The sequence below is a fragment of the Aplysia californica genome, unplaced genomic scaffold, assembly GCF_000002075.1.
Source record: "Aplysia californica isolate F4 #8 unplaced genomic scaffold, AplCal3.0 scaffold00740, whole genome shotgun sequence".
In the NCBI taxonomy this organism is placed as follows: domain Eukaryota; kingdom Metazoa; phylum Mollusca; class Gastropoda; order Aplysiida; family Aplysiidae; genus Aplysia; species Aplysia californica.
The window spans coordinates 308,829-324,167 of record NW_004798010.1 but is presented as its reverse complement, the minus strand read 5'-3'; the positions used below and the strand labels follow the sequence as shown (position 1 = coordinate 324,167).

General features: G+C 40.3%; 1 protein-coding gene across 1 annotated transcript in view; it reads right to left on the bottom strand.

Moving 5' to 3' along the window:
- Positions 1–15,339, bottom strand: part of LOC101847690 (thioredoxin domain-containing protein 3 homolog) — a gene marked incomplete in the record, with an annotated part of 55,992 nt that overhangs the window by 22,751 nt on the left and 17,902 nt on the right. The window contains 8 exon segments of the mRNA XM_005108985.3: positions 6,132–6,262; positions 7,219–7,326; positions 8,001–8,145; positions 8,863–9,008; positions 9,468–9,575; positions 11,987–12,131; positions 13,549–13,661; positions 14,183–14,257. Coding sequence (XP_005109042.2) covers positions 6,132–6,262; positions 7,219–7,326; positions 8,001–8,145; positions 8,863–9,008; positions 9,468–9,575; positions 11,987–12,131; positions 13,549–13,661; positions 14,183–14,257 — 971 coding nt within the window.

The window sequence follows — 15,339 nt, the reverse complement described above, 5'->3', positions numbered from 1 at the left end:
CAAAAGTGGGCATTATCCTACCTATAGGAGAAGTTTGGTTTCATTGGTGTGTATATTTGTTTGGTTATAGAAAAAACTCTCCTTGTCTTTTAAAGAAAACGAACAGGGGTAAAAAAAACTTTATCTTCGATTTTCTAAAAACAGCATTTTTCGGGATTCACCCCCTTGTGCTTAAAAGCGACCACACAAGTCCCGAAGATAAAAAGTGTTACTAGAGAGCAACATACAAAATGAAATTTAAAAAAAAAGGATGAGAGATAAGGACGACATAATAGTTTGATCGGAAAGCAGGAGCAAACCACACTAAAACACCCACCAACCACCCGCAGCATCGCATCTAGACCAGTACAAAACGGTGTACTTGCTGGGAAAAGATCTGGCTTAAAGTATGGCGTCTAGATGACGGAACGTTTTGCTCCAGGAATTGGCTTAATTAACTCTTTGAAGACGCCGCGGACAAAACATGCGTCCAATCAGCTGTACACCAAAGACAACGTTGTGACACATTTCGAACCATCTGACACAAATTAGAAGCTTGAATTACAATTACATTTCATTGTGTATCTTTTGCTGCTGATCAAAATGGAAAAATGGGTCAGAAAAACGAAGTTATTGTACTTTGAGTACGTTGTATCTCAGTCCTTCAGCTGGGACGTTGTACTCCTCTCAGCCCTAGTTGGCCCTGACAGGCAGGGTCGAGGCCACCTCCGAAATAACCTACATTGTGTCGATGGGGGTGTAAATAAAAAGACCTGCACGTACAATAGAAACTACCGTGATAGTTCAGGTCCACAGTAGAAACTACCGTGATAGTTCAGGTCCACAGTAGAAACTACCGTGATAGTTCAGGTCCACAGTAGAAACTACCGTGATAGTTCAGGTCCACAGTAGAAACTACCGTGATAGTTCAGGTCCACAGTAGAAACTACCGTGATAGTTCAGGTCCACAGAATGAAGACATTGAACATGACATAAGGAAATAGCAGACCACAGTCAAAGGAAGCGAAAGAAACAAAAGCGGGGAGGGGGTGGGGAGAAAGGCAAAGAAAGAAACAAAAGCGGGGAGGGGGTGGGGAGAAAGGCAAAGAAAGAAACAGGAAGTGATGGGTGGCGGGAAAAAGCATCAGTAGTGACAGGTCTGTAGTTAGACCATCAGTAGTGACAGGTCTGTAGAGACCATCAGTCCTGATACTTTATATAGAGAACATCAGTCCTGATACTTTATACAGAGACCATCAGTCCTGATACTTTATAAAGAGAACATCAGTCCTGATACTTTATATAGAGACCATCAGTCCTGATACTTTATATAGAGACCATCAGTCCTGATACTTTATATAGAGACCATCAGTCCTGATACTTTATACAGAGACCATCAGTCCTGATACTTTATATAGAGAACATCAGTCCTGATACTTTATATAGAGAACATCAGTCCTGATACTTTATATAGAGACCATCAGTCCTGATACTTTATATAGAGACCATCAGTCCTGATACTTTATATAGAGACCATCAGTCCTGATACTTTATATAGAGAACATCAGTCCTGATACTTTATATAGAGACCATCAGTCCTGATACTTTATACAGAGACCATCAGTCCTGATACTTTATATAGAGACCATCAGTCCTGATACTTTATAAAGAGAACATCAGTCCTGATACTTTATATAGAGACCATCAGTCCTGATACTTTATATAGAGACCATCAGTCCTGATACTTTATATAGAGACCATCAGTCCTGATACTTTATATAGAGACCATCAGTCCTGATACTTTATATAGAGAACATCAGTCCTGATACTTTATATAGAGAACATCAGTCCTGATACTTTATATAGAGAACATCAGTAATGACCGCATGACTCTAGACAACATCAGTCCTGACATGACACCACGCGACGTGTCTCGGGAAGGGTAAGTGATAACATTGGTTGTGTCGGGTGAGAACATCAAAGGAGGGGGGGGGGGGCAGAAAAGCAGGAGAGGGCGGTACGAGCAACGCGTCTTTAAGATAGAAATTAAGCAGTGCGAAAGAAAAATGGTTGTGCCATACAAAGGTCAGACCTATCGAAATCTAAAAACTATTTTTGTTGAAGTTGTATTTAAGTAAAGAGGGACTTTGGACAAGATACTTCTGAAGCGACGCTACGTTAAAGTAAGAAAACATGAATAAAGGTCAGTACTGCACAGTAGGAATGATCTCGTCATCAACCAAAAAGATTCAGTACAGTTAATATTCTAACAGAGCTGGAGACGTAACGCTCCAGACTAAACTACCAGCCCATTAGTACAACAGGAGAACGTTTTATCCACGAGATATCAAGCAGCTGTGAACAAAAGACTGTTGTCAGAACAAAGCATGTATACACTGCACTGTTGTCCCTTCACGGCAATACCACTGACAGTGATAAAATAAGGGTGGGTGGTTGGCGGGTGCTCTGGTGTGGTCTGCTCCTTCTTTCCTATCAAACATCTATCGTCCTGAACTCCCCTCCTTCTTTTTTGTGTTTGTTACTCTCTTGTAACACCGGTAATCTTCGGCACTTATATGACCTTATTGTGTTGCAAGTGCCGTAAAACACTTACTATAACTAAGATAAGGATTATAATAATAATAAATAGCATTTGAATAGCGCCTACCCCCGCTCAACAACAAGCTCTATGCGCTTTACAGTATATTATTACCCCAGCAGACCATAGAACACTCAGAAACATTCTCAGCTTCCCGCGAAGCATAAAGTGCAAGCAGCTGATTAAGTGCTCAAACACTAACACGCTGACAAGATCTTTTGCTGTCTATAGCGGGGTACCCATTCCCACCTGGGAGAAGTGAGGAAAATTCGTGTAAAGTGCCTTTCCCAAGGACACAACCTCGGGCCCAAACGGGATTCGAACCCACGACCTTACGGTTGTGAGTCTGATAGCATAACCACTAGGCCACCGAAGCCACAATGATACACTGCAATACGAGGCAGAGCAACAAATGTAAGACTATCTTTCTGTTTTTCAGATAGCTAACCTGACATCAAGAAAAACTAACCAACTTTTTACGACAGACACAGCGTTTTATTCTTAAAGTAAAAGTTCAGCAGCCAAGAGTATTAGAAAAAGTTGCTTGTGTATTTCTACGTCAATTGCTTGAAATCCTTCCGAAGAAAAACATCAGGAAGCAATTATAACATTTCTTATTTTAAGAAAAGATGGATTTGCTTCCCCCATTAGCCCCTTGCTTACACACACATTTTGTCCCCACAAGAAGTAACCTTTGAGCTCTCTTACCAAAAACCTAAAACCTGCTCATCCCCTTCAAAACAAGGAGCATAGACAGTGTCAAGTCTGAAGAATATCCAAATGTTTGACGCTATCAAACTATCAAAGCGGGCTTCTTTGAGTAGTGGTCTGTAGTCTAATTTTGAGCTGTGCCAAGACTTATTTTGTTCACAAATTATACCCATTTCCTTTAAAGTGTAGTCGAAAACGATAAAAGCAAAATTGCCCTGTGGTATTGCCGTTCACTGAAAAAGGGAGCATTGCATTGAGAGTACAATTTAGTTAGCTCAAGCAAAAAAACGAGTTTGAGCACTAATTAGGTGAATAACAAAACAAATGGAACGTCAAAGGAAATAAGAAGGAAGTTCTTAAATTTGGCAACTCAAGGAAATAAGGCACAGAAATGCAAATAGAAACAAATGACACAAGATATCTAGGAATCTTGTCAAAACTGCTGGGCCAGATATGCGAAAAGCAGAATGACTTTTAAAAACTATTTTCCTAAAATAATTCGTCGAAGACCAGTGACCCTTGTTTAACACAATGCAACAGCTATTTGTGTGCAGATGTTTGAAAAAAACCCAACCTTTTAGACTCGTATCTTTTAAGGTCAACTCGTACTGAAGAAAATGTTATAAATATATTTTTTTACAACACTATAGGAGATTTTAAAAAAAGAAAATACATTGTACCTGATTGTTCCTCAAGCCACCAGTAAAAACTTCCTTCCAGCTTCCCATCGAAAAAACATTGTCACTTGCATGCACCAGCTAATATAATGCTGAGACTCTGACCTTAGCCATAGGCACTTTGGGCTGTTTCATTACAGTTGAACATCTTCACAGTGTTACCCATTCTTTACTAGGAGGTCTTACATAGCTCTTACAATATCAGAATAACTCTTTATCTCCGAGGGGGGGGGGGTAAACCCACTCCGCTGCGGCCCGTTTTTGGTACAAAATTTTAAAATGACAAATCGTCACTAAGTTGGTTATTAAATTAAAAGAAGTGAATCCATATCGATAGTTCTTCATCCAATGAATGAAATCCTGATAAAAGAGATCTGTTTTCGGAAACTGCAGAAAAGTAATTTGATGTCGAAGTCATCGTGAAGGAATGTGCCCGAGCCTGAAGAGAATTAGTAGTAAGTACTATGGAATCATAAGCCCAGGAATGAGTATCCCTTTTAAGTCGTGAAAGAGGTGATCAAATTTGTACCAAGAGAGACAGAGCCTTAGAAAGTAGAAATGGAGTGAGTCTTTGTTTGAAAATGTACAAGACCCCGATCGCAACAACTTCAGTCATTTACAAGGGTGGCTGCTCAATAGACCCTGCCTGTCACAGATAATCTCTGAGCTGCAAGGGATAGGACACACTCATAGAGAGAGAGGGAGAAATTAGATGACAATCTTCTATACCCTATACGGAAATCATACACAGATCTTTCATGAGTGTATAAGGCTGAGAACCTTACTGCTGCATCAAAGTAATGACCAGCTCGTTTTTGGTTATAGTCTTGTCTGCACTATCAGATTTATGATGCTGTTTGCACTATCAAATTTATAATCTTGTCTGCACTATCAAGTCTATAATCTTGTCTGCACTATCAAGTCTATAATCTTGTCTGCACTATCAAGTCTATAATCTTGTCTGCACTATCAAGTCTATAATCTTGTCTGCACTATCAAGTTTGTCTATAATCTTGTCTGCACTATCAAGTTTGTCTATAATCTTGTCTGCACTATCAAGTCTATAATCTTGTCTACACTATCAAGTCTATAATCTTGTCTGCACTATCAGGTTTATGATGTTGTCTGCACTACCAAGTTTCTGAGGTATTGAAGAAATATGCATGCAGGGCCCGAGTCAAAGACAACAGTCAGTGACAGATAACAGCCAGTCAGTGAGGGTTGCTCACAGAGTTCTGTGCCAGCAGATGATCAAGTGTTAGTTTATAAAACAACGAGAGAAGGTGAGTGCATGGACGTGCTTACTGAGGCTCTCTTTCACAGAACTGGGTGAGTAAAAAAACACAAAAACACAAAGAAAAACCCTGCATTTGGGTCAGATTATTTTTAAACCGATAAACACAATTATTAATAGACAGTTGATATTTAGTTATAGTTTATGGGAAGTCAGCTCAAGGTCAGTCACATTTCGCAGCAAAGGATAAGGATGATAGTAATTCTGAAAAGATGCGGCAGAATTGAGGCAAAGATTTCTTATCTCGCGTCTGCTACTCAGCAAATCAAAGAAGTAAAATAAACAATTCCATCAGACGCTAAGTATTTCAGGGTTAGGACAATATACATTTTAGTCAGAGCTTTTTTTGCACAAAAACCTGGCAGTAACTTTGATGAATGTGTTAGTTGTAAACAAAAACTCCATTTACAGATGCAACTTTTACCCAATTCACCAAACTGAGTTTTGCTGGGTTGAGATAATACGTTTTGTTAATAGCTATTCTATTTTCAGTTTAGCCAGAAAAAATAAAAGTATAATTTGGGTTAGATGTTATGATGTTTACTTCACTGTAACTAATTTTGAGTACAAGCAACAGAAAATAGTTACAAGATTTTACTAAAAAAGAATGTAACAATTATCAGGTTTTTCATTTCCTTTAAAAAAGTTGTAAGTTGTAAAAATTAAGACGTTACAAAAAAGCCTAGCTGCAGTTCTAAATCACATGATAAAGAAAAAGGTGTTTGACAAATAAAAATCCAGGGAGGGGGAGAGGGGGGGCATTTACAAAGTAAAAAAAAAGAGAAATTTTGTGGAAACAAAACTGCAACGGTGAACAGTTGAACAGTTTCAAAAATCCCGGGCGCATGCAAAGTGCCAGTTTCTCCACTACCTTTGACGGTACCGTCCTCATTAAATTGCAAATCACCAAAAACGGCTTTCATCTCCACCCGGGCCCTGTCGGGATCAGAGCTGCCGTGAACGGCGTTGTTGAGGATGTCTTGGCCAAACTGTGCACGCAGGCTGCGGGAGGAGAAAGAAAGAAAAACATCCGACGTTTTTTAATTTGAGTAGACTGCAACTGCATAAGGTCATAGGAGCGCCAAGGGGTGGATGTCAACAGAGAAGTCCATACATGGAATCAGACTTACTCTGCTCACCTCTCTAGCTTCAACAGCACAAAAGTCTGCTTCGACTATCAAGGCACCCCGGAAAGAGCGGGTCACAAGAGTGTGACAAACATACAAAAGAAGTAGAGGAAAATGACGATAGTAAGGATTAGGAAAGAAAAAATGCAGCAGTTCCCTGTTGCAGTTCAGGCACAGTTATGAGCATGACATTGATACATATTAATTGACATCCTTATGATTTCTTTGAATTGATAACAGCAGCTCGAGACCTCAGTGCTTTCTGGTCCAATTTCCATTTTTTTAAACATTGAGAATCTGACTTCTTCTTAACTCTTTAAACCCTGAGTTTTTTCACCATTACCCCGCAGTTTTTTCTACAGTCACCAAAACCTGGTGCACTATGTATCACAATCCCAAAAGCTTGCCTCCAACTTTTAAATGGCGGAAACAAATGCTTAGACATTACTAAAAAATTTGGTTCGGGAATAGTTTTGAAAAGCGAGCAAAAACTAGCTCTAAAAGAAACAAAACAGTTGTCGTTAGTATCAGATGCTCAGGGTCCGATGGGGAACACGGTTATTACTGCCGGACTTTTCCAGTGTCAGATGGGGTTTAAAGAGTTCAGCTCAGTCTTTGTTATGAACTGTTTTCCCTGTTATTAAAAATGGAGATAGGACAGGAAAGCACCGAGGTCACGCACTAGAAGTACCTCAGTGGAGGTCTGCAAAGTCTTCTTAAAATGGGTCTTTTCATTTTCTCCTTCCATTTCTTCTGTAACTCGTGAGAAGACAGATCCAAGAACACTTTTAATAAAAAGCAAAGGGAATTGACTGAGACCCAAGGACATACCTGTCTGGTTCTTTGGTTTTGGCTTCCTCGGGATTCGTCTCACCAATCATACGCCGCCAACCATCGACGGCATCTTCTCGAGACAAGACCATAAACATGGTCTCACCACTGGGGAGAGCAGAAAGGATGACATCAGTATAACGGAGATGCAGATACACTGGTCTCGTTCTCAGGGAGGGACATGCAGATACACTGTTCTTGTTCTTAGGGAGGGACATGCAGATACTCTGTTCTAGTTCTCAGGGAGGGACATGCAGATACACTGTTCTTGGTATTAGGGAAGACATTTCGCAGCACTCTTGCGTTCACAAAGCGACGTATATATATATATATATATGTGAATCATTGTGAAATGTACTGACAAAATGAGTTACTTCTTGGATTAAAGCCCTATGGAAATAGATATGTCACGCTTATAGGTGAAGTTTTTACAATTTATAAATATGAAATAAAAAAAAGCCATATGTTATACTTAAAGAACTGGCATTAATAGAAAATCCACAAATTTGATTGTAGTGTTGATCTTTGGCCAATATCGCCATTTGTGGATTGCGAGAAGTAACTCATTTTGTCAACACACCTCACATATCGTTATTGATTGAGTTGTATTAAAACATGTATGAGTGTGTCTGCTTATCAGGAAACTGTTTGTTCGTGGCCTATATCCTGATCCAGGGTGAGAAAGGCAATGATGATGATGGTGACATGGGAAAAAAGACTATGATGATGATGACGATGATGATGATGATCTGAAATTATGTAGCCGTTCCAGCATGGGTCACCTTGTCATGGAGTTGACCAGGTCATCGTAGTAGTCCTTGTCCTGTTGGTTGGCGTACATGATGTCCACCACGTCTTTGGTGATGGTCGTCTCTTTGTGAGCCGCTATCCTGAAGCCCGCCTCGTGGATCTTCTCAATGATTGCATCTAGGAGAAACAAACAAATCAGTTGTTAGTTTTAGTGAGGTTTTACGGCATTTGCAACCGCATAAGGTCATATGAGCGCCAAGGGGTGTTAGTTTTAGTAAGGTTTTACGGCGCTCGCAACTGCATAAGGTCATATGAGCGCCAATGGGTGGATGTCAACAGAGAAGTCCTTACAGGGAATCAGACTTACTTTGCTCACCTCTCTAGCTTCAACAGCACAAAGTCTGCTTCGACTATCAAGCCACCCCGGAAATAGCAGTTCACAAACACCAATTTATATTGAACAGAAGTCGACATATTTGCGATTGAAGGCGTTGGGACCGCCTGTTTCAGAGCTTAAATTAACGAGAAAATGGCTCCCAAAGTTTGGTGATTTCTGAAGTTTGAGAGTTCTTGAAAACTGAAAATTACAATTTTGCGCATTTAATCAATTTTTTTCAGTCAAATTCACATGGAAATATGTTTTTATATGAACCTAAAGCGTGTTAAGCCAAAAACCCAAAATTCAATAAAAATTAACAAACTGGCGAAAAAATACCTGTCTCTTCAATTTAATTATTTTGAGGAGTGCCTGATTTCAACATGTCGAGACACATATTCTAGAATGGCTCATAAAAATACTTCGCAACCAACGAGAGTACAAACTCTAAATTTTCACTTAGCAGGGGCAAAAAACATCTATAGCAAATGTATACCAAAGCCAAAGGCGGGGCTGACCTTTGGTTCCCATGCCGCTAGGTTTGATCACAGCGACTGTCTCTTGCATCGGGAAGAAGAAATCGAGCTCTTTCTTGGCCTGGGTCTCGCTGTCCGAACCGTGGAACTGGTTCACGCCGCTTTGGCCGATAAATTTGGCCCGCAAACTGAGGGAAGCACAAAATCATATTATAACTAGATCTATATATTGGAGCAACTGTAAGCTCAACACATTTTCATATCTGACTGAAACAAAAAAAAGTTTAAAAGTAAAAGCATAAAGTATCAAAACTCAAAAGTAATCATTTTCAAAAGCGTCGCGACACATTTGAGGTCAAGTTCCTGGTAAAGGAACGTACCCGCGCCCCTGTAAGTGGCTCACTGGCACAGCAGTTCCGACCGTGAGCCGCTGGGAGCAGCTTGCCAGCAAATTCACCACCTCGAGTGCTTTCTTGTCATATCTCCACTTTTAATAACAGTGAAAACAGTTCATTACAAAGGGTGAGCTTAAGAAGAAGTCACATTTTCACTGTTGAAAAAAAAGGAGATACAACAAGAAAGCACTGAAGTCATGAGATAAGGAGTTAAGTTCCCTTCCCTTACACAGAAAAAGAGCAAAGAGTTACCTCTCTGGAGCCTGTTCTTGAGCTTCGTCGATGTCGGGCGGCCCCAGCATCTCTCTCCAGGCGTCGATAGCTTCGTCACGAGCCAGCCCCAAGGCCAACAGCGGGCCGCTGGAAGGATACGAGACGAGATAACAAACAGGGTCATAATGTGATAACATCATCCCTTAGCAAGATGACATAAAATCCACTTAAAAAAATTATTGCAAGAAGCAAGAAGGCCACTGGAATGATACAAAACATTATAAGAAACAATGTTACATATGGTCGCTTTTAAGCACAAGGGGGCTATCCCAAAAAATGATGTTTTGAGAAAATAGAAACTAAACTTTTTGCCCTTTGTTTAAGTTTCTTTAAAATACAAGCAGCGTTTTCTCTATAACCAAACAAATATACACAGCAATGAAACCAAACTTCTCCTATAGGTAGGGCAATGCCCACTTTTAGTGTAGGTCAAGATTTCTGGAAACCCTCGAAATCTGGGTTAGCCCGCTTGTCCTTAAAAGCGACCGTTTAAGAGGTAGGAGCTCCAAACTGAACATCCATCTCCCTTAGGGGTCAGCTAAATGGGAACTCTCATACAATGATAGACGGAGCCCAGTCCCAAACCCCCGAACCCCCAATCTCACAATGACCAGTCCCGTAGTCTCACCAATAAATCACCAAGGCCACAACATGTTTTCTTGCCACCATTCTCCGACAGGAGAGAAGACAAAACGTTACGCAGAAAAACCAACATACATCCTTATTATAGTTCGTTTGAGTTCAGTTTAGTTTTAGTAGAGTTTTATGGCACTTGCAACACAATAAGGTCACAATATATGTGCCGAAGATTAGAGGTGTTACAAGAGAGTAACAAACACAAAATACAAGGAGGTGAGATAGAGAAGATAAGATCTTTTATAGGAAGGAGCAAACCAAACCAGAGCACCCACCAACTACCCACTTATTATAGTTTACAACAAACAAAGCAAAAACGAGAACACAAAAGCCATGAGAAAGACAGAAATGTATTATCTAATCTAGCTACAGCTTGTTCACTTTTGTCTGACCGCGTAAAAAAAAATCTAGCTCATCGAGGAATTCACCTACGCCCACGAAATTTTGCATGACCTTCCTGCAGGCCAGCGACCAGACAAACATTATGTTTTCCAAAAAATCTTGATCCATTAATAAAAAAGTTCTTCTCTTTGGGCACTATATTAAAAACCACTCTTTGGATGCATACACAGGATCACTAAAATAAATGACTTACAGTAACCTTGCCTACAAATTGCTCATTTTGAGAAAGCGACACCACCCTGCCCCCACATTTCAGAGTAAGCGTGTAAATTTCATCCCCTGGCTGTCTAAACGTCTCCACGTGCTCCACGTGAGTCTCGAAAAATACTCTTAAATCGAGTTTCTTAGGCAAACGTTAAAGAGTGGTGTTGAGGAAAATATGTCAACTTTTAAACGTTTTCGGCATACGCTGTAAATCCCCTTTTTTTTTCCGAGCCGCTTTAGGTTTACATCAAAGAACACAGGTCGGAACCCTAGATTGCAGTGACTTTTATGAATGGGCTTTTCGCGTCTGTTGGTCGTTTAACTTTTAAACCCGCATGCAAGGCCCAGAAAGATTAAACAGAGTGATTTGTTTTTATCGGAATTTCAAATATCGAGCCGCAGTAAACGACACATTCCCCAAAAAACCAAGAACAGACAGATATAGAAATTCATTCGTACCAACTGCAGTGAGGTTACTGAACACACAGTGCTACAAATGAGAGAGAGAGAGAGAGAGAGGGAGGGAGGGAGGGAGGGAGGGAAGGAGGGAGGGAGGGAGGGAGGGAGGGAGGGAGAGAGGGAGAGAGAGAGAGAGAGAGAGAGAGAGAGAGAGGGGGAGAGAGAGGGAGAGAGAGAGAGAGAGAGAGAGAGAGAGAGAGAGAGAGAGAGAGAGAGGGAGAGAGAGAGAGAGACAGAGAAAGAGAGAGAGAGAGAGAGAGAGAGAGAGAGAGAGAGAGAAAGAGAGAGAGAGAGAGAGAGAGAGAAGGAGAAAGCTTTTACGTAGCGGGTTGTCCCAGCACGTGAGACATGTATTCACTAATGTCCTGTCTTGTTGTGCGTGTTCGTGAGTGCACCTAACTTTTGTAACGTCTACTGCTATTGTTAATGATCAAGACAAATTTCTCTCTGCGAGATGAATAAAGATTGTCATTGTGATTAACATTGTCATTGTCATTGTCATTGTTTGTCACTGTCACTGTCACTGTCATTGTCACTGTCATAACCGCGGTCAGAGGAAAGTGAAGGAGCTATCGTTTGTTTTAGTCTTAGTAAGTGTTTTACAGCACTTGCAACACAATAAGGTCATATAAATGCCGGAGATTAGAGGTGTTACAAGAGAGTAACAAACACAAAAAAGAAGGGAGGAGAGATCAGGACGATAGACGTTTGACAGGAAAGAAGGAGCAAACCACACCAGAGCACTCGTCAACCAGCCACAGCAGAACACCCGCCAACCATCCACAGCCCTGGTTCACCTGCTCATAGTCTGCACCAGCTGGTCGAAGTAGGCCTGGCCGTCGTGCTCCTTGTAGAACTCCTGGGCCTGTTCCTTGGACAGCTGAATCTCCTTGTGCAGCGCGATGGTGAAGCCCGCCTCCTGGATCTTCTCCAAGATTTCGTCTGTGGGGAATTCAAAGTGGAATTAATTTCTTTAAAAAAAAAGAAAAATAGAAAAAACTACTCTGTTGACATCCGTTCCATGGCGTTCATATGACCTTATGCAGTTGCGAACGCCGTAAAAATTCTACTAAAACTAAACTAAAAAAGAAAAGAAGAATATTTTTTCCCAAATACTAACACTATGATTTGTGAGGTGTGCTCACTCCCTCTCATTCAGAGACTGTATGTGAGGTGTGCTGACAACATGAGTTACTTCTAGGATATTTGCCTTGTAATGGAAATTGATCCATCAACTTAATAGGCGGAGTTTGTACAATTTGTGAACATGGAATAATAAAAGACGAACAAAATGGCAGCAATTGAAAAAATCCTATAAATCTGACCGCGGGGTCAATTTTCGCCCGATAACTCCATTCTTGGATTGCGAGAAATAACTTATTTTGTCAGCACGCCTCACATTTAAAAAGTCTCTATTTCTTTTTCACTAATGTCTTAAACAGTCTAAAATAAAGGCATAAGAGCTGGCTTCTCACTCAGAATGCATTCATCTTCAACATTCTAAAATGCCTCTTTAGTTTTAGTAAGAGTTTTACTGCACTTGCAACACATCATGGTAATATAAGTGCCAAAGACTAGAGGTGTTACAAGAGAGCAACAAAACAAAAAAAGAAGGAGGAGAGATCTGGACGATAGATGTTTGATAGGAAAGAAGGAGCAAAGCACACCAGAGCACCCACCAACCACGCACCAAACACCTCTTTACAAATACTTTGCCACCATTCAACAACCTCTGGCAATATATTATGTGAGGCAGCTTTGTGAAATCAGGCGCTCGTCAAAATACAGAAATCAGAGAAACAGGCATTTTTCTGACAAATTTGGAAAATTTTATTGAATTTTTACTTTCTGGCTCAACCTCTTTTATGCCCATATAAAAACACATTTCCATGTGAATTTCACCCCCCCAAAAATGATTTAAGGCACAAAATATGTTATTTTTTCTTTTTTCAAAGACCTTTTAGCTGTTGGAGTTACCAAACTTTGGCAGCCATTTTCTCATTAATTTCACCACTGAAACCAGGCGATCTCCCCTCCTTAAATCGCAAATACCTTGAGTTCTGTTCAAGATAGATTAAAATTTATTTCATTGGAAGCAAGGCAAATGAACTCACTTTAAGATGATACCAGTAACTCCAGATGTCCCCAAATTGACGAGAGCCTGATTCCACAGCGTCTTGACACATTTCTTTTTCTCTAATGCTTTAATTAGTCTAAAGTCATAAGAACTGGCTTCTCACTCAGACTGCATTCATCTTGAACATTCTAATACGCCTCTTAACAAATTTAATACTTGGCCACCATTCAACAACCTATCTGGCAATAATATGTCACAATCAACGCGATGTGATCCCCGTACCTTTGCTGGCTGAGAATGCTTCCGGTCGGATGAGGGCGAGCGTTCTCTGGATGTTCTCCTTCTTCTTCAGGTACGTGGGTACTGCCAGGTTGGGGAAGAAGAAGGCCATTTCCCTGAAACACACACAACACCAGACTTTCACAACACCAGACTTTCACAACACAAGACTTTTACAAGACTTTTACAACACATGACTTTCCTTATAAAAGTTCTCAAGACTCTTCAAAAGATAAACTTAATTGTGGCAAAGGTATTTCTGCTGCGTTTCCTGTAGTTCAAGCACATCATGTTGGAACAATCATATCTATCTGTGAGGACAGAACAGTTAAACCAACAAAACACAAGTTGGCCTCATTCACAACAAGTCACAGCACAGCTTGTTTTCGGTCAATATTTCGATTAAAGTGTTAAAAATTGTGGTAAAGTCTCGGTTTTAAAACAACACTTTTAATGATTTTTAAAAGAACGACAATTTATTGTAAAGGCCAATGGCCTTCGTAAAATGGAGAATTCTGTTGGGATCGACGACCGAGAACAGATCTGGCAATTACCCTTAATGACCAACCATAAGCTACCAGTATTTTCACACCACGTAAAACTAAGACATTTCCTCAGCACACAAAATGCTACTCACTTGGCCGCTGTTTCGGAGGACGATGAGCCGTGGAGCGCGTTCATGTAGCCCTGTTCACCGTATTTGGCTCGCAAGCTGGGAATAGGGGAAAGTGAAACAAATGAAGGAGGAAAACGTTTTTTTAAAGGCTCTCACTCAAAGTAAGGGAGACAGCAAAGGACGGACGGCTATCATTCGTTTTTGTAAGAGTTATAAGGCACTATAAGTGCCAAAGAATAGATGTGATATAAGAGAGTAACATACACAAAAAAGGAGGAGATATAAGGACAGATAGATGTTTGATAGGAAAGAAGGAGTAAACCACATCGGCCTATCAATGGTAATTTCATAATGATAGTAGAAAAGAGTAAAGGGAAGGTACAAGAAAGCATACTGAATCATTCATGAATTTAAAATATATGGGTAAAAATATGTGAGGCAGCGTGGTAGAATCAGGCTCTCGTCAATTTTTGGGCATGTAGAGTTGTTGGTACCATCTTAAAGCTTGTTCACTGGTCTTTATTTGGATGAAAAAAATATCCATTTATTGTGAATACAAGTCGAGATATTTGCGAATGAAGGAGGTGCGGGTCACCTGTTTTCAGAGGTAAAATTAATGAGAAAATGGTTGCCAAAGATGAGTTATTTCCTTAGCTTAAGAGTCCAGGTCAACTGAAAATTTACATTTTTTAAGCTTTTTTTATCAACGTTTTTCAGAAAAATCCACACAGAAATGAGTTCTTTAATGGGCATGAAAGGTGTTGAGCCAAAAAACAAAAAATTGATAAAAATTCACAAACCTGCGGAAAAATACAAGTTTCTTCACTTTGATCATTTTGACGAGAGCCTGATTCCACCACGCTGCCTCACATATTGTGATGAGCTCAATCAGTCAGTGACTGTCTAGAAGTGTTGTTGCTATGAATGGTGTGGTACAGAGTACATTTCCAACAGGCTTTTGTTTTAAGCTGATTATGTCAGAAACTGTTCCTTGCATTCAAATGAGATGTAGTGGTCTTAGACTTTTGTTCTCCTTAGCATATTTTCATTACTGGTTTGTGACTCTTTTTTAGGTTTAGAAAGTTTTTTTACGGCGCTCGCAACTGCATAAGGTCATGTGAGTGCCAAGGGGTGGATGTCAACAGAGAAGTCCAAACGGGGAATCAGGCTTACTCTGC